At 42.5% G+C, this 20,408-nt stretch overlaps 1 protein-coding gene across 2 annotated transcripts; it reads right to left on the minus strand.

Annotated features, from left to right (window-relative positions):
- Positions 1–2,600: 2,600 nt before the first annotated feature.
- CFAP53 (cilia and flagella associated protein 53) lies at positions 2,601–20,359 on the minus strand. 2 transcript variants are annotated; one of them, XM_052776805.1, is made up of 8 exons: positions 20,254–20,359; positions 19,412–19,641; positions 17,209–17,382; positions 10,237–10,540; positions 6,592–6,810; positions 5,288–5,504; positions 4,681–4,783; positions 2,601–3,186 (listed from the first exon to the last, which is right to left on the minus strand). In XM_052776805.1, exons 1-8 carry the CDS (start codon positions 20,308–20,310, stop codon positions 2,946–2,948), a joined length of 1,545 nt encoding a protein of 514 aa, XP_052632765.1. In that variant the 5' UTR covers positions 20,311–20,359; the 3' UTR covers positions 2,601–2,945. The 2 variants fall into 2 exon arrangements, with proteins under 2 accessions (XP_052632765.1, XP_052632766.1); XM_052776806.1 differs by lacking the exon at positions 20,254–20,359 and adding an exon at positions 19,884–19,993.
- Between the last annotated feature and the right edge of the window lie 49 nt (positions 20,360–20,408).

Genomic DNA, 20,408 nt, shown 5'->3' on the forward strand with positions numbered 1-20,408 from the left:
CTGCACTCTCGGTTTAATAGATGGTTTGGCTCCAGGATTGCTCACCTGGGGGGAAATACCATGCACATGAGTAGTAGCTAATGCTTCTGAGGTTCTCGGGATTTATAAGCCACAATTTCAGATCCGTTTTGCTGGTTATTGCTTGCGGGTGCTGTATGTCACAAATCTAACATGAGCGTTGGTTGGAGGGAGGCAAAGGCACGACCATACTTTGAAGCATGTGCTACTTGGTGCCCTATTTGCCCAGTTTACTGCGAGGACATCCAAGAAGATGGAAATCAGTGGGATAAAGTAAGCTTTTCAGTCCTGAAACAGAAAATCATTCTTACTGGGTCGCTCATCCGACTGTTAGGGACAGAGAGAGGGTGCTTCTAAAGGAGTCTGCTGACCCACCCAGCCACTCAGCAGCCTGCTATGGGCCTCATCCATTCTTCTAGACCCACCTGACATCTACAAAGCACTCAACAGCAAAGGGGTCAGCCCCAGCAACATGTTCATGGACCACAAGTTTTCTCTCGGAAGAGTTTGGTTGCCCATTATGCCATGGGAATTCATTTTTGCTGAAGGCAAACCTCTTCCAGTCTGATCTTTTATTTTTGTGCAGACTTCACGTTCACTGCAGAGGAATTTTGCCTCCAGGAACAGGAGCTCAGACACCTTATAAATGCTTGATAGCTCTGACCACCTCTTTCTAGTTATTATTTTATTAAAAAAAGATTTATTATTGTTCTGGATGGCTCACCAAGGTGGTATTTTTTTGTCTCTCATACTGGGTGTACCCAACGACAGTGTCACAGCCTTTAATAACACACTTTAATTAATCCTGGAATTCTGAATGTGCTATTATGTTCATTTTTCAAAAAGGGGTCACAGCAGTAAAGAAAAATCTACATTGCTTGTGCAGGGCCACACCAGGAGTCTGTGGCAGACCAGGAAATTAATCTCTTAATCATTCTGCCAATTTGACCCAGTGGTGAGAGCACAGACCTATGCCTACCTGAGCTCTCTGGAGTGATGAAGCTGTTTCCATTATCTGGGATGGCCTTTCCCACCCGCAAAACAGGAGGAGCGGCTCTGAAGTCCTCTGTGTGGCTTTGGAGATGGCTGCTGAAAAGCACTCTGTAAGGGCTAGACGTCACGACTAACCACGCACCTCTCTCGGTTTGCAACGTTTCCACATTTATGAACGTTTCCTTCCTCAGTGTCTGTCGGAGACAGACCCTGTTTGGGTAAAAGTGATTCAAGGAACAAGACATGAAGAGGCTCTGCTCCGTCTAGTCACCTGTCTGGATGGTGTGAACTTGTCCCATCTGCCGTTTCAGGAAGCTGTGCTCGGAGCAGTTTTGTCTGTAAGCAAGGATAAAACCCTCAGCAGGGCAACATCTTAGGGCCAGGTTCTTCCACCATTTACAGCCATAATTTAGCTGGGTTGCTCTGCTAAGATCACTGGTACTGTTTCAGATTAATACATCTCTACCTGACCTTTTGCAAACAGCTGTACAGCTTTCTCCACAGACAAAAAGCATTTGTCAGCTTGGTATCTGCTTCAAACCAAGATGAGGCAACTGGGTGGGCAGTTTATTCCCGATTCATTCCAAGAGGTCTGGGAGCTGGGGCTCCTGGGCTCTGATCCCAGCCATTTATCAGCTTCTCTGTGCAACCATTCACGCTCCCACACAACAAAAACACAAGAGTCCTGGTACTTGCCAAGAGGGAGCCAAACACTGAAAAGCATAGGTAGGGAGGAGAAAGAACGTAGAGGAAGTGCTTAGTGAGGGGTGGAAGATGGAGAAAAGGATGGAAAAGCAGGGGCTGGAGGAAAAATGGTAGAAGGTGAAAAGCTGAACGAGGAGAGAGAAACACCTGCAGATAAGCAGCAGCAGACTCAAGTAGAAAAATGTGAGAAAGAAGATAAAGCATTTCCGAATACCACAAAGTGTATGGGCAAGGAAGGATATGAGGTTGTGAATGGATTCTTCACTTCCCTCCTCTGAAAAGGACCCAGGAAAAACTAATGAAATCTATACCAGTGAGCTGGTTGAGGGCAATGCCATGGGGAGAATCTGGATTGCTCCCACCTGTCCTCCTTGTGTCACCCACTGCTCCTCCTGCATAAAGGGCAATCTGGTCATTAACAGGGGGGGCTGAGAGAGCAGCAAGGTGTCCCTTTGCCCACTGCCAACACCCCCACGAGACCTTCCTGTTGACATCTGGCCATTTTTTTTATTGCTCTGTCTTAAAAATATTGTTGGTGCTCCACCCCCCATTCTGTGTGTTCAGACTATGGCATTGGTGGCAAGCCAAGGCAGTCCGAAGAGGCAGAGTTGCCATCAAAATGATAAGTAATAACCCTTTTTGCAAGAAAAGGATGACTTCAGTCCTGCACAGTTAAATCTGTCTGACCAGAGGTCTTGCAGACTAACTTTGGGACTCCGATATTCCACAGATCATTCAACAGCTATCAGAATGTATGCAAAGCCGTATCAGCTTTTTACTGTCCATCCCATAGTAAAATAGATTCAGTTTTATATTTAACGAAGAAAATGAAGATGAGTCACCAAGTACTTTTTGTCTAAATACAATAAAAGATTTTGCAAATATTCACAGTTTGAAAAGCATTTTAATAGAAGTTTGCTGAAACTCTTCTACAAATTTTCTCTATGCGGATTTTAAAGAATGCCTACAAGTCATTCGTGTCATAATAATACATCATTATACTGCAGAGAACATACAGTATTCTTGTATTAAAATGTCAAACACTTTGATTTGGATCAGTCATTTTGTCAAAAAAATCCATAGGTAAAAATAACCTTTAAAATACTATGTTTCTTGTATTTTCCAGTTAAATATTTTGAGCATCACAGTGGAGAGGGGCCTGCTAACTCAAGTCAGTTATAAACACCCTTAAAAAATGTTTTTAAAGGCAACTGAGTAAGTTAAAAATATCATAGTAAGTGATCTTCTTGAGAGTTAGACATTAGTTTTCTTCTCAAAGGGTGGGTCTTTGCTAGTTTCTCAAAAGGCCTTGATAGAATGTCCTGTACCCTTTCTTGGTAAGCTCTCTCTGCTGCTAGACCCGATTCATATTCTCGCTGCTTCTCTTCTTCCTCAGCATCACGCACCTGTTGTCGATAGGCAATCTGAGCCCCGAGTTGCTCTTGGTATTCTTTTGCTTCCTTTACTTTTCTGGAAATGACATATGAATAGCTTATTTATGATGTGTGGGTAAAAAAATAAACAACTTTTTTATTATTATTATTTAATCCCTTAGCATTCAACCTTAGACTAAAGAACCATTAAAAACTCCTTTCAGATGTTAAGAATAACTACCACTATTAACCAAATGCTACATGTTAACCTTACTTTCTTTGGAGAATTAATTGCATTCTGTTATATCTTATAAAGCAGATGGCAAAAATCAGTGCTTAACAAAAAAAAAAAAAAAAAGAGCAAGAACAACTCCTTGTAATCAGCATGCCTTCCCTGTCCCTCACAGTGGCGGTGAGAGGACAGAGAATGAGTGTGTCAGGTCTCAGTCCCTTCCTACCTCAGGCTCATCGCCGCAGCAGCCTTACACCCCATCTCCACTCCCTCATTCTGAAGATAATAGTTACTGCCAACGGGGAAGGCAGAGTGCAGGCTCCTGCTGCAGCCTTGTACTGATATTCTAGGAAATGGCTGTCAGAAGAAATCATTCTTCCATTCTACCTTGAGACTCATACATTCCTTTCACTAGCCTCTTGAGCAGCAGTGGAAGTCTACCTACGTGTTCAGGCACTTGTGGAGCAGGAGTCACACAGACACTTAAAAAGCCAACAGTCTAGTCAAGACTTGTGCACTAAATGCAACACAGTTGAACCACAAACACTTACTGACAGCACTGAATGCCTTCTTTGCTAAGCGAAGCATATCCAAAATGAAGCCCAGCACATTTCCTTCAGGAGGGTGAGATTTCTGCCGTAGCCAGGAGATTGTTACCACTAAAGCCATCAGAGAACACAACAGATAGTGGCTCTGGAAGGAGCTACTCGGTTACCTCCCACAGACAAGTGTGGAGAAAGGGCAGGACTACAAAAGGGAAATCGAGCGAGTGAAATACGGCCCTTTGCTCTAGGCTTTGCATGACACCCAGAGGAACATTTCAGCTACTGCGTATAACTATATTCTCACCCTGAGGAACCGTAAAGTAAGGAGAACCCCGTGCAGCTGGGTTATGTGCAGTGGTCTGGTATTTTGGTGGCTGACTACATGATTGTTTAAGGGATGCGTGTGGGTGGAGTTTAGCAATAAGCCTGAACACACTAGTTCTTCTACGTAAGTAATGAACTAACCTTTCATTAACCCTCCTCCCCAAACCTCTGCCACTCCTAGTAACACCTCAGAGTATGAGGGGGTGTATTTAATAAACATGAAGGATGTAAGTCACATGATGGTCCAAAAAGACCAAAACAAGGATATGTAATGAAACACCATTATTTGGATGATGAGATCAGAATTAGTGATTTAATACCAATTGCAATATAACAGGGCTGCTATTGAGCAGTTCGGAGCAGAGCCTCTCTGAACAGAAGAAAGCCCACCCAGTGCTCTTAGAGTTATCTGAAAATGAGAATTAGCCTACTCACAAGTTTAAAAGATTGATCTGCAATGAAATGAACGGATGGCATAAAATAAAAATACCTTGCATATTTTTCTTCTTCTATATGCTCGAGTTCTGTGATTGCTTCAGCTAGTAACTTCCTCTCTTGAGCAAGTTCTTCCTGCTCCTTTGCATTTCTCTGCACTAAAAGAAAAACCAAAACAAAACCCCCCAACTTTTAGAAGATAACAGCACTGCTAATCTTGAAGGGACAGTGAGACTGTATTCAAGCCAAGTAGCCTAGATAGCAAGCCTGAGTTTTGTTGCTTCTGAAGAGGCACACGAACAATGGCAAGTGTATTCTCAGCTTATTTGTTTTTCATCCACTCAGAACAGATTACACATTCAGAGCTTCATCATAATAATAACATAATTAATAATAATGATTGCTTTCTCATACAATCCTTACTTTACTAGGCTTTGCTCTGGTGATAGCAATGGGAAATTAGTGTAAGGAATGCCTCTAGGAGTAAAGTTTCAGAAGCAGATTCAGAGACAGTAGCATTGTTGTCCACTCAACCATACAGCCTGTGCATGCTGGGCCAGATGGTCTTCCCAAAAGCAGTTTGTTGTACTCCCTCTGCCTTTGCCAAGACTTGCATTCATGCAGTAGGTTTGGTGCACAGACAGCGAGCTGTTACTACTTACACTTCTCCTCAATCTGCAGTTGTCTTGTATTCAGGACATCTTTCAGTAGCTGCTTTCTGGCCTCCTTTTCCAATCGCATTTGCTCAGCCTTCTTGGCCCAAACCTTCGCCATCTCTTCATCGAGGAGCTTGTCCGCTTCTTTTTCTCGCTGTTTCTCCTCCTCCAGCTGTTGTGCCAGGTGTGCCAAGTAAGTCTGTTGCTCCTTGAACAGCTCTTGCTGCAAACACACAGACATTTGCAGATCTGAGTAAATGAGTTCAAAAAAGCCTTTCAAATCATGAAGAGAAGTGCTGGTTTGAGGCCAGTGTGGGAACTGGGAGCCTAGAGCTCCATTCCAAACCCTGCCATGGGAAAGAGCTGTGCCTAATCTTCTTCCTGGTCAGTCGACGATACCTGGACAACAGCATAAGAGCAGAAAAAAATACAGAGTGATCCCTTCCCCCATAGCAGCTCAGCTGCCTACAACACAGACATTTTACAAACTTTCCACAGCTGACCAGGCTACTTCACCATCACCTGCATTAGAAGCCTTGGGATCCAATAAATATAATAATAAATAAGTATCACCTCCTCTAATTTTGTGCCAAGGTCTAACAGTGAGTTTATACAACTTGCCTAACATACACGAGCTTCTAAATACCTTGAGCAGAGTAATGAATGCAGCTCCCTGCTCTGTCTTAAAGTTACCTTGAGACCCGTTTTTACCCTGAAGTTGGACAATCTACTTGTTTTAAATTTAGGAAGTGACAGACAGATCCATCATTTCATGACATCTCCAAGATATTTAACATGAGGTTTTGCATCTATATATCCAGCTATTAAAGATTTAAAACTGTTTCTTAGTATTAATGAACTAGAATAAGTTAAATATTTACTTTCTTCTGCAGTTATAAATATTTAATAAATCAGGTCCACAAAACAAAAAATATTTTTCTAACCTCCATTACATCCATGCAGTATAAGGATGAAAAAGCTCAGGTGATTTATACACAATGAAATCAGCAGGGAGGGACAAGATTCCAGGATTTCCTGAGAGCCCCCTTCTTTTGTCTAGCCTGGTGGCCCTGCTCATTACAAAGCATGCTTTAAAGTACTTGCTGTGGTTTTAACAGCTAATGGGCTTCTTCAGAGCAGTAGAGCGCTGGCAGGAGAGGCAACAGGCTATGCAACAAAAGAATCAACTTGTTCAGAGAAAAGGGCTTGTGTCTGATCTCATTTATACTGTGCGGTTCACTAAGGGCCACAAAATTAGTCTAGATGAGGTATTGCCCCACAACTTCACAATGAACACCTCTAGTCCTTACTTTTCTTTTTGTTTTCTCCTCGGTGTCCTCCTGGGGTTCCTGAAGAGATTTTTCTAAGATCTTCATCTCTAGGGCAAGTTCACCTTGTTTTTCTTCATTAAGACGATTCTTCTTGTCCTGTGCTGCACTGAGCAACAGATCCCTGTATTCCTTCTGTTTCTGTAGTTTCTCCATCTGAATTTGTTCATCTTCTAGCTTAAGCAGTTGCTGCTGTTCTTCCTACAATGGTAAAAATAGCCAGCTTGTAAAATCATTGCATAACTTCAAACTAAGTGATGGCTAGAATTAGTTTAATTGAAACATTGAAGAGCAAAGATAAATATTTAAAGCCTTTCTTGCTGACATTAGAGAATTAGCATCATCCATTAGACCTGTTAAAGCATGAACATTTTAGCATACCGTTCATTAGAATTCAGGATTTTTCTCTTTAATTATCACATGCACTTCAATACCAAAACACTGAAATGCCTGATGTTCTCCAAGTATTTCAAGCGGAGAGACAGAGTCATCTCTTTAGAGAAGTCAATATCATTGCAGCACACGTGATCTATATCCAAATCTTCACACAGAGCCCGTAACCACTAACCACAAACACAGCCATGTGTTCCACCTGTTTCTGCATATATTATCTGTCCTGTGTCTGTGCTGACGTTCGGAGCACCGCATCTCTAGCGGACATAAGGTTGCACAAAGTAAGTAATTGTATCCTTGGGCAGTAATTGCATCTGATGGGCAGTTACTGACTTCCCATGGCTTCAAACCATTCCGCATTATATTGGAAAGAACAGGAAAATGGACAGTAAAGTTGAGTTCTTAAGAAAGAAACAAAGAAAAATAGAAAACGTATATTCAAGATCAAACAGGTATATGTACATTCAAGATTATTTAGCCAAAAGAAAGAAAAAATCCCAAAGCAGCATCAATAAAGTAACTTAGCATAATTCCTGAACATCCTGCATTTGAGTAAGTTTACAAGCAGTCATAGTCATAAAAGAAGTATGTGGCCATCATCAGCTTATGTACAGGTCTTAGAAACAATGCCTCAGCCGTCTTGAAGGTACAGGTTTTTGTTAACCTGTTTTTAAATTAAATGCCTCTTTTGTAATGTCAATAAATATTCTAATATGCATCAGCAGGTTTGCCATAAACAATGTGTTTAGTCTTCCCTATACAGAAGTACAAGCTGCACTTCCTAAGGAATGTAACTTGTTATGCTGGACGTAAAGCACCCACTGAGTCTTGCAGTGTTTCAAAGCCAAAGCTGACTTTGCCATCTGCCCCAATGGTCAAATCACTTTCAGAAGCTCGTAAAACAGCTTTGAAACTCAGTACATGTTATTTGAGCCACAGAATAAGTAATCCAAAAAAACTTTGGGCAGCAAAGACAGAAAGAAAGCAGAAATAGTTAGCAGTCTACTGGGCAAGTTGGCACGTGCCTTGGGCTGAATTCTGACGTCAGTTAAGTTGTATGAGAGTAGCCAAGGATGGGATAACACAACATTGCAAATGTACACAGAAATTGTTACCAACCATCCATCTGCAAGCCAGGACCAAAGTGCTATGGCAGAAACTAGTCTAGCGCTTGCGATACTACAGCCAGAATAACACGATTTCAGTCACTTTCTCAAGAAATTACAATTCTTTAACGGAGATAAAAGACAAGAGGGGGAGGAAGGCAGCTAATTAGGTAATGTAGCTAATGCAAAAATTGCTGTCTCTGTTTTATCATCCAGCCCAAGCTATCTTGATCCACACATATGGTCTATCGTGGCAAAAGTGCAAGTTTTGCTTCCCTAAATAATCTATTTCCATTGCAACAACCAGAAGAAACCGTTATACACAGAGACACTTAGCTGTCCATAGCACATCCTTCACCCAGATGAAACCCCTGATCATTAGAGGCTACCAACTCTGTACTGAAAAACTTGTAATGATGCCATCTGTCACAGCCCTCTTTGCTAAAAAAGGATTACATCCCATTTTCAATAAAGAAACCCTCCTTTATGGACCCTTTGAAGAAAGCTTTAAAGAAAGCTTTTTTCCAGAGACTAAACCACTTTACCAGAAATTTATCTCCTTGACAGAGCCCAAGGCAGCTGTCTTCAGGGGAAGCTACAAAGTCTTCTATTCTAATATCATTTTTCTGAAAAGGCCAGTTAAGTAGAAGTGTTCTCTGCCTGGGAGGTTTGGCAGTGCCTTAAAAGTTCTTACAAGAAAATAATTTTATTCTGCATGTTTTTAAATAAGTGAAACATTACAGTCTAGCTAGGAATAAGGACTCCACTGTTTTACAGCCAGGATTTTCAGAGCTTTAGATTCATTATTGTCACTATTTTTAAAAAGTAGTGGAGTATGTATCTTGCCAACATCAGCTTCCACTGCCTAACAGAGTACCCTGAGGGATCATTCAATTGCTATATGTAAATAGCTGCAAAATGAAGACTGAGTCTGAACTAAGCAGTCTCCTGTAACACAACAAAGTCAACACAGAATACTGTGAACTACCAAGCCCCACTAAAGCCAGCACAACTACAGCAAGTCTACCCTTGGAAGAGATGAGGAAAAAAGAGGGTAGTGGCCAAACAGTTGGGCCAAGGTAGCCAAACGCTTCTCACAATGTGACACCCAACAGCACTAATAGGTGAGAGAGCTTAGGCATTGCTTGCTAATTTGTTAAAAAAAAAAAAATTTAAAAAATGGATGTAGATTAATTCAGTCAGCTGGGGCATAAGCAGCTGGGATTTTCCGTAGAAATCTATCTCCTCACGTACGTATCAGGGTCCTGAGTGCACCAACAGGCTCTGCCACCTCTCTGCAGGGGCTTGGCTGCCTGTGCTCACCACCAGCCCTGACGCGAGCCTTAAATCAGAGCTGGGAAAGAGCGGTGCAAGAAGGGGCTGAGAGGAGTCGCTTGGGAGCTGCAGTTAGGCTCGGTCTCTCACCCTTGTGCCTACGTGAGCTACGCTACAGGTACGCCTGTGCCTGAGGTCGATCCTGATCCAGACCTGCTGACTTGACTTCCTGGCTTCACCTTGGACTTCACCACGACAGACCTGCTGAGCAGTTTGGACTGTTAGATGACCTCATTAATGTCAGCAGACCTGCTCTGCTTCGTTCCTTCGGGTACTGTGGGACTCTTGTCAGGGAGGACAGCGTACTTGCCTGCCCTGCTGTCACCCTCGGCTCCTGGCTCACCTTCCCTTCTGGGAGCAGCGCACTCTTGCTGCTTCATCCCAGTGCACTTACCATGATGATTAAACATATGTATCGTGGTCTGAGATCTGGTGTTACGGATTACAGCTGGGACATAAGACTCTCTAGCTATCCCGCAGGAAACTGGAAATCAGAAAATTGCAAAGATGTCTGGCAAAAGCTTAAAAATATTTCCATTTCCCACAAAGGCTCCGAGAGGCTTTGAATGCCAAAATCCTTTACAATGCTGTTTCAAAAGAAGTATTTCCCTCTGTAAACAGGAATGCATTTGCCACAGCTCTGGAAAAGAGGCTTAGCATAATAGGACAGTCTCAGATACTAATGGAATCAGTGAAGATATAAATAAGGTATGGATTAATCTAAATGTCTAGTAAGCCTATCATTAGGAGGGCCTTATACAGAACCCTGAATTGAGAATGATATGGAAGTTACCAGCAATCGAGCCTCTTCTTCCTTCAACCGCTTTGCCTCCTCTTTGTGAGCACTGAGCACCGCTACCTGGGCACTGAGCACATTCAGGATTTCCCGATTCTGTTCTGCTGATTTCTGCATCTCCACCGCCTCTCGCTTTTCCTTAGCCAACCTATCCTCTTCCCAAAGCTCTGCAAACATCTGCTCCTCCTCTTTCTGTTGCTTTTTCAATTCCTCCTTCAAAGCTAGCTGGGCCAGCCGATCTTCACACAATTCCTTCTGATGCTTCTTCATCCACTGTACACGAAGGTCCTCACATTGTTCTCTGAAAGGCAACATAAAAGTTTAAAAAAAAAAAAGTCTCAAAATAACAAGCTAGTCTGGAGGTGTGTGATGGATGGAGGCTCCCAGCTCAGAACTACTCAAAGGACCACAGCTCAGGACGTGGAATTCTACACCTGGTCTGACACTGACTCCTTGTGAGGCCTATGGAATCATAGAAAGCCTGATTTGATAGAGATTTTGACATTAATAAGTTGAAGAGCAGGTCCTATATTTGCATTTGTAAAAAAAAAAAATAAAATCTCTATATACATGTACAATATATACATGTTATTTATCCAATGTGTATTTTATATAAAATGTATATATGTAGTTGGAACATGCATTGTGTGGGGTTTGTATATATATGCACACTCTTTTTTAACATATAAAGCACACGCACACCACGCTTGTTCAAACGTGTAGGTTGCTCTTAATTCAAATGAGGACTTAGAACAGGTTTATTAGTCACTTGAAAGCTCATTCATATTCAGAAAATACTTTGTGAGGTTACACAGTTGAACAGGAACCACTAGAAATCTATTCATTTTTTTAATGAAGTTTTGTGGGATAATTCAGAAAAGTTGCAATAAAAGTCCGGAGAAGCTATAAAGTCAAACAAGTAACACAGCTTTCAATTTTCATTTACTCACTGCAACTGAGTTGCATATAAACAGGTATTTATCTTCAGTTGATGAAGACTCAACTACTTGCAGATTCTGCTTTTATTTTTGCAAAGCACTATTGAGATCAACATATGCTACCAAACAATATTTAATTTGAACAATATACAAGCATTTTAATTCTGTTCTATAACCAGGTTATAGATTTTCATAAAATCAAAATGTGAAACTAGCAGACAATGGTGAAGATCTACAAGTGTTAAGGATCTATAAGCTCTAAGGATGTGTGATAGACACACATGAATGTTGTGAAGTAAAAAGCTCTCTCACAATTTCATGCTGAATGAAACCATCTTCTACAGATTATTGCAGTGCTATTTAGGAATTCATAGCAGACATCATAAGATATGATTGACTCAATCTTGAACCACTGCATGACAGCAGTAGTTACCTGCACAATGTGAAATACTATTATACAATCCTGTATAAGCTGACAATCCTGTGTAGCAAAAATATTAAATATTCATCAAGCAACTATCTCATAGTACTATCATTCTCGACATCAGGAGAGTTACTTAATTTTCATAACTAGAGCAATGAAACAAAATCTGAATGAATTCCATTGCCTAAGATTTTTTTTTTTTTTTTTTTTTTTTTTACTTAAAAGCAAAATTAAGTTTGCCAGCACTAAAGATAGATATTTGGTGGTTAGCTTTTTCATACTCTGTGGCTCTGCTAAGGATCTGTCTCTGCAAAGTCTTCACTTTTCTAAATGATTCCTAAGTTAAATATAGCTGCTGTCTCCATCTAAACCCACATCTATATTCCCTGACCTGGGTTTCAGGTATAGAATTAATAGGACTGTTATTGTCTGTCTGGGGCCATGGGTTCCCACCTCCACAGAGGCTACACAAACGATGCAAATTTGACCTCTCCCCAAGGCCAACTGCTATATCCACTGACAATGAGGCAAACAGGGAAAGAGTTTTGCAACACAGGATGTGACTGGTGCTGTATAACTCGTTTCTGCCCTAAAACTAGCAAGATTATGCTCTAGAATAATGGCTTCTTTACTTGACACTGCTCCTTCATCACCTCCTGCTCACCTCCTGCTAACAAGCACAGAATGAGCACAGCTCCTGGTATCATTAATATGTGGCTGAGGCAGCTACCAGCATGTAATAATTATGTGGCGGCTTACAGATCTTCCAAAGCTTTACCAATAAAACTCCATGCTAAGCCAGCCTAATAAAAATTACTTAGGGTTTATAAACCGCAAAGAGCATTTACCCAAACAGCCCTCCTCTTGTTCAGAACCGGCTGAACAAGCTGCTGACACACAGAAAAAGCGGCTGTGCCAAAAGCCAGCCCGACCCTGTTCTCAGTGCCACAGTGAAAGCTATCCAACCAGTCAAACATACGGTGGAGCGGTGCAAAATCAGAGCCGTGACTGTGGAGGGCAAGGATTGCTACACCTCACTCTCCCTTGGTGCTGCACGAGTGAGATGCAGCCAAAGAACACAATGCTTGACCTGTAATTTCATGCAGAAGCAGAGGTCTCACCACATTTTCTTCCTGTTGGCATTCACTGCTTGCTGCCTCACACTTCAGCTGTAAGCTTCCGGGGCCAAGGGCATCTGTCTCTTCATCCTCTCCTTGTAAAGCACCTAATGCCATGGAGGCAGTGATGAAAGGTGCTAAGCGCTATACGCAAACGATAAAAGGGAAAGCAGCACCATGAAAACAAAAATTCTCATTTTATTTGATATTCAGAAGGTATTTCTAACCTCTTAACTGTTCCTGACTGAGAAGAAACAACAGTAATCTGCCAAGTCCCCTTTCATCAACACCACGTCTCTCTGAGATAAAGACTGCCACACTTAGCACTTTTCTCCCCCAACCCTAGGACGTGCCACATCCTCTAACCAAATGTTGGGTTCTTCCCTGAGAGCTAGGCTTGTATCCTCTAAAGGAGAAATTGTCCCTGGAATGAGGAACCATCCTCAGCTCAGGTCTCCATAAGAGAAAGGTGAGGAAATACAGGAAGGAAGGAGCAGATGCCAGTGCAGGCTAGTGAAAAGGGAGGGCTGTTTTACTTCCTTGTACGAGACGGGAACCTTCCGACCACTCATTCACTGGTTGTCCCAAAAAAAACAGCAGAGAGCAGCCCACCGATGTGCATGCCGTGAGCCACAGCGCACTCCGAGAGGTGCCCCTGCCTTCAAGCAGGTCAACAAACATACTATGTCATTGCTGGTTTTCTTACATTTTAACACTGGGATCTATCTTCCAACTCCCGGGTAGGAGTTAGTGGTGATTAAAGACTACAGTACTAATTAGTATTCATGAAAAATATATTTCTCAAATGTTCTGAGGGAAATATGCCACTATTAAGATTTGAAATCTTACACCATTAGAAATAACTGTATTACCTTAACACAATGGGTTCAAAGTTCTCTCAGCAGTGAGGGAATAAAGAATTAGTTATTCTTTTTCATGATTATAAACTAATCTGAATTTAATTGAATTCTCAGAGGGGAAGAGAAGTTAAATAAAAGTTCAGCATGGTTAGAATTTTAATAGAAAATAACCCTGTAATTGCTTGATTTCATCAAAATAATTCCTTCAAAGCAGCTTTTACAGCAACCTATAAACATCTGCTCCCCCAGATGGCTGTTTTTCTTCCTCACTTTGCTATCCTAAGCCTCTTAACATTAAAATTGTGCCTGTATGTAGCCACTTCCCAAAGACAGAAACTACATGTATTCCCCCCCCAGTTATTTATTCATTTTATGGCTGCAGTACGAAGTTGCTGTGATAGCAACATTCTCTGTATGGATGCTTCTGATGTTATCACAAGAAAGGATGTAATGTGTTTTATGCAAATTTTAAGACATTGCAATTTTCTTTAAAGATACCAGTGATGAACATACCCACGGGCTAAAACTGGCTGAATATCTCTTCATACAAGTGGTAGCCCTTCATGAAAATGAAATCCAGCAGGACTCTGGTAGTCCAAGCACTGTCCCCTCTGTCACCTTGCGACAAAGGACTCTCCCTGGCTAACACCACTACTGAGAAGCTGTTAAATCTATACCCTCAGGCTATAGCTCCAAACCCAGCCCACACGGCAGATAAAAAGAGCTGCCTTTTAGTACTCTGCAATAATGTACTGGAGTGCTGTACACTATAGGTGCTCCTATACCTCAGGTTTGAGAATCTATACCTGCAAAAGAGCAGAGCGCCTTGCTTAAAGTTAAAAGAAATATAAAGAAGTCTGTACTAGGTTTCAGAAAGACATTCAAAACAGTTGTAAATTCACAGGCAAAGAGAAATAGAAAATCATGTGTATATCCCACCTGCTACTGGAAATGACCTCGCAGGGCTCCTCTGGGTGTGCCCTAGAGCAACTGTCTCCAAGGTGGGATGTGCAAGACAATCCATTGGGGTATGGGAAGAAAGTATGTTTTGTACCATTAATAAATAACATTAAAAATAAAAATAGTGTTTATTTCATCTTTACCTCACCCTCTTTTAATTTCTATTTTTGCATATGCTTTATAATGTACATAATATACTAGTACAGTACAAGCATATAATTTATAAGTAAGTAAACATATTGGGGGTGAGTGCTAACAATTTTTTTTTACTGATAGGGGTGCACAGTCAAAGAGGTTTGGAGACCACTGCCCTAGAGGACAGGTTGTGACACAATTACAGATTCCTGGTTGGGGATCTTCAATAAGCATTGGTCTCCTGAGCAACAAAGCCTGCTCCCAGATCTCTGCATGGATCAGGACAGTTTAGGAGGAAGAATAACAGCTATCGGTGGGGGGAAAAACAGATTTGGGGCTACTTAAAGATGACAAATACATGCAGATTCGGATATTAGAAGTTCCTAATCTAATCAGAATTGATCACCACAGTAGAGAATTCCTTTCTCATTGGAAAAGGACAAGAAGAAAAGACTTTAAAATATTACTAAGAGTATACATGAAGAAACGTATCTGTCTTTCGGAGGAGAGATCAACAGACAAAGTAAACTGTTGCTGGTGTTATTAAAGTTTTGATTTTTTATAGGAACCTTAATTTAAGAGTAGAAAGAGACAGAGCTAGAAGAACGGAGAGAGGAACTGACTATGGAAACATATTTCCGTTACATCAGGACAGTCAAAGAGAAGGACTCTCTGTGCTGTAGGATGAAGATTCATTTGCAAAGATGCTCAAAGATTACCACTCACAGCAGCTGTGAAGAAAGAGGATTTCACTGCCTCTACATCCTCTGAAAAACTGCAGCCAGCAGAACACCACCAGTAAAGCTCCAGCAACACTTTCTAATGGGATACTATGTGGTATGAATATTGCCTAGATCCAAGAGCAGACTGGGAAAGGTAGAAGGATGATGGGAATGATTCCGTGAGACTGAGTGAACCATACATCAATAGGGTTGTATTGGGAAGAACGAGGACCTCAGACATTAAGACAGGCAACTGCAGCATGAAAGTCCAAGTAGGTATCACCAGATGATGAGATTCACTGGTGGGATTCATTTTGCAATTAAAACACCTGAAATTAGGCATCTAAACAGCAATCTACATGTGAGCTAAATTCCCATTCTAATCAATGGGAACCTAATCAATGCAGTCAGTGGAGGCTAGGGTGCAGTTCAACTGGCAGACCAGTATACGCCTACTTTGGGATGACATTAGGTTCCTTTAACTGTCCTGATCTCAATGAAGATCTACTGAGTAGAACAGGATTTCAGATTCTCAGTGAATATAAAGATACCAACAATTAGACACCTACCTTTAGGTGTCTAAATTGCAAGCTGAATCCCTTCTCCTTGGCATGTAAGACAAGGTACAAGTACAAACGAAAAGGCGCTCCAGCAGCATCTCCTCTAAACAATTTTAAAAGGGAATTTCAACCACTTTGTGTGATGGGTAGAGAACAAACTAGGAATTGTAAATTGCAAGGGCCATATTTTAAAGCCTACATGTGAACTTAGAAGTGCGTACACTGCCTTAGCACCTGTCTCAGCCAATAAACACCACCTTTAGGAAACAAATATTTATCTGTGAAATTAGTTAGAGTTTATGCACAAGTGAAAGCAAGTGTTGATTTTTATCCCCAGCCTCTGCACACTGAGAAGCAGGTGTTGTGGATTTCCATAGCACTGTGGGAGACTGGGAAGAGATACTTAAATTTATTACAATTAAATTACATTAATATTATTTTCATCCCTTCCTCAGAAAACCAGATTTCCAAGAATTGAACAAGTCAGTTTTCATGCCAAGGCCTCAGGGCCTGATAAGCACCTGCAAATCTTAATGACTTCAAAAGACACTGCCAAGCTCAGCGTCCAGGAAGATTTGGCACAGAACTTCAGGTTGCATTAAAACGTTAGCTTCAGCTGGTACTCTTGAAAAGTATGCAACAAATAAAAACACTGTCTTTTTGGACAATGTTAACTCTTCAACGACCTTTGATGTATTAGCTTAATAAGCATGATTTAGGCCAAATTAACCTTCCATGAACGCTTTTCACTCCAATTATAGAAAGCTGAAATAGAACTATATGCCAGAACAAGGAATTACAAAAACAGCCGATTTGGCAGGTGAAAGGGCAAGGATGCTCACATAGGACGAGGATTTCAGCACTGCAGTTGGAAGAATGTTTTCATGGTATCTCAGCACTTAAACAATGGAGACAGGACAGTTCTCTGCACCTGTTGCCTTCATCTCTATTAATGAAATGTTTTCTCACATACTTTGCTGAGCATTACAGCATTGCAAATTTGGACCCCTGGTCTTTAGAGGCTGCACCCCTTCATCGACAGTGAGAAAAAGACTATACGCTGCTCCACTGCAGGCAACATAGCTGAGGCCTTTCAACTTCTGGCAAAGCTCATACGTCTCTATCCAAACCACCTTTTTTTTTTTTATTGTTTCAGTAACATTCATCTTTCCTTCCTCAGTTTATTATTGTCACCTTCTTGTTAAATTGCATCTTCGTATTTACTTAGCCTAAATTCTATTTTATAAGATACCTGAACTGCTGCTCTCGTTTTTCAGCCACCAGTTGTTGTCTTTCTTTTTCTCTCTTCTCTCTCAGTAATTTTGCTCGCTCCCTCATTTTCTCTTGTTTCTCCAGTACCGTTTCTTCAAGTGACTCCATCTCAGCAAAGTACCTACTTTCCTCTGCCTCCAGGAGCTCACGAAGCCTGTAATGAAAACATTTAAATAAAAGCTAAAACAATCCTTCTGTTGAATGATAAAGTTCTAGTTTATTTGTTATGAGTGCAAAATGTGTACTGGGCTCCTTTCAACACTTCTTGCAAATGTCAAAGAAGGGAATGTCCAAGGGAATGTAAAATTTTAACTCAGGTTCACTCCTGTTGTGCTATGGAGGGGATCTTACAGCACAACAGGACTGGTTCTGCCCTGGCACAGTTTAAGCTCCTTATCTTACAAACTGTTAATCCTAGCAGCAAGAAACCTGGGGCTAAGGAATCCAGTAACTCGCTAATCCCAGCCCAAATACCACAGTGGCCTCTGGAAATTCACGCTCACTGCTACTGCACAAGCAATAGTGCCACGGACTTATGCTGGCACTGCTGGTGGGAGTTACAGCAGCAAAGCCAAAGCCTGACTAATTCTGGAAACTGAATTGCACTCTCTTCACCACGTACTGAGCCAAGTCTCCTCACAAAGACGGCACGGGGATCTTAAGCAGTTAAATAAGAACAAACCCCATGAAGTTCAAAAAAAATCCTGCACCTGGGGAGGAATAACCCCATGCATTGGTACACACTGGGGGCTGACTGGCTGGAAAGTGGCTCTGCAGAAAGGGACCTGGGGGTCCTGGCAGACAAGCTGAACATAAGCCAGCAATGCACCCTTGTGGCAAAGGCGGCCAACAGCATCTTGGGCTACACGAGGAAGAGCACTGCCAGCATGTCAAGAGAGGTGATCCTTACTCTCCAGCACTGGAGAGACCTCATCCGGAGTGCTGAGTCCACTTCTGGGCTCCTCAGCGCAAGAAAGATACAGACTTAGTGGAGCGAGCCCAGTGAAGGGCCAACTAAGATGATGGAGCATCTCTCCTAAAAGGAGAATCTCTCCTAATGATCTCTCTCTCCTGAGAGAGCTGGGACTGTTCAGTCCTGGAGAAGGGAAGGTTCAGTGGGATCTTAGGATCTTATCAATGTATATAAATATCTGAAGGGAGAGAATGCAGAAAAGGGAGACAGCTTCTTCTCAGTAGTGTCCAGTGACACAACAAGAGGCAACGGGCACAAATTAAAACATGTGGAATTACACGTGAACACAAGAAAACACTTTTTTTTTTTTTTTTTTCCTTACTATGAGGGTGGTCAAATACTGTAACAGGTTGCCCACAGAGGTGGTCGAGTCTCCATGTGCGGAGATAAGCAAAACCCAAATGGACAGACTCCTAGGCAACCTGCTCTAGGTGACTGCTTGAGCAGGGGGTCAGACTAGATCATCTCAGAAGGTTCCTTCCAACCTCAGTGATTCTGTGCAATTGTTGTACAATTCCCATGAAGACACATCAGACCAGGATACCAAACTGATGACCTTCACAGCTCCAAAGTCACTTAACATGAAAGAGTAACTGAGAAATTAAACCATATGATTTTTTTCTAAGAACAGCACAGCACAATTCTGTTCTTTACAAGACAGTAATATGCCTCACCTTTATTATTTTTGAAAGACTTCTGAAAAAAAATTATTTTTTCAACTGCCTGTGCTGCAAAGTATTACTTGTAGGACCTAAACATTAACTCCATGAGGTTGCAACAAAACCCTCAGTCACACCCAACAATCAGAGCTTCTGACACCTTTATCAACGTACTCTTCGTTCTCCTTAAAAATCAAGCAACACAAGTGCTATAATACTACTTTTATTTCACATTTGGCAGGCAAGGCTCTAAAAGCCACCAAAACTGTACTAGTTACTGTGTTTGAATCCATATCTCTAGTGATTGGCTCAGTGACTAGTACTAGTAACAAGAGCCCAAAGGCTACTGTTTGCTCTGCATTGTTACCTGACCGCCAATTAAGCACACCTATGCTTTCTGCTACGATGAATAACAAATACCATGCCACAACGCACAGTGTAACGTACAGAGCTGGCCCAGCTGAGTGTTTTTCCCTGTAATTGTTCCTCTAAGCATACTGTCAAGTTGAAAATAGTAGGGCAGATAGTGGTATTAGCTACTTGTTTGCTACCTCTCTCGTCTCTCATCAGTCCCCGCCAGATACTCCTGCATTGTCGCATCCACCTTTCTCTGCACAACGCGGTGCAGCCATTTTTGTTCGTTGCGTTGCTGCCACTCGTAGACGTTGCGATACCGGTTGTACAGCTTTAAGAAATCAGCATTTTCGAGGAGTTCCTTCTCTTTCTGTCTGCGGGCCAAGATAAAATTTTCACTTGTTGGTTCTTTAGGACGCTTGGCTCTCTGTAAGAGAAAGCATATGTCTGGGTGAAAATATAATTAGTTATTCTGGGGTTTGGGTTTTTTTTTTTTTTAGTTGAACTCATGACCAAATAAGTACAGAACACCAAATTATAAGAGTTCAGGGTAATTAGGGGTAAATCCTGACAAGCCTTGCCTCGAAGAGCACAACCCCAGTACAAGAGCATGACGTGGCTTCAGGCGCTAGCGCTTGTCCGTTACCCAGGCCAGAGCTCAAATCTTACCCTGCAGATCCAAGGGGATGTTTACGGTTTGCTTTACACGCACGGAACAAACGCCCCGCCACCCCCGTCTCCGGCGCATCTCCCCGGGGCTCCAAGCACCTCCTCACACACTGCCGCACCCCCAAAAGGAGCGGCCTCGCCCCGCACCGGTACAGTCGAACCAGCTCCCCCAGGGAACCACAGCAGAGGGCAGCGGATCCTCCCAAGGCCCTCAGCCCGCACAGCACCGGGCTCCCCCGGGAAGCCCACCCCTCCCGGTTCCTCTCAGAGGGCCCTGCCCCAACCAGCACCGGGTTGAAGCGCCCGCCCCAAGGACCCCGCACCACCCGGGAGCGGGGCAGACTCCTCCCGCGCCGGCTCGGTCCCTCACCAGCGCCAAGGAGTGCGGGACAGGCCCGGTCACCTCCCGCCGCCATCGCGCCTCCATGGCCGCCCCGACGCGCCGCCCGTTGCTATAGCAAAGCGCGGCGGCGGAAGTGACCTCATGACGCCGGGGAGGCGCGCGGAAATCCTCGCCCGGCGCAA

Source organism: Harpia harpyja, chromosome Z, assembly GCF_026419915.1.
Source record: "Harpia harpyja isolate bHarHar1 chromosome Z, bHarHar1 primary haplotype, whole genome shotgun sequence".
Taxonomy (NCBI): domain Eukaryota; kingdom Metazoa; phylum Chordata; class Aves; order Accipitriformes; family Accipitridae; genus Harpia; species Harpia harpyja.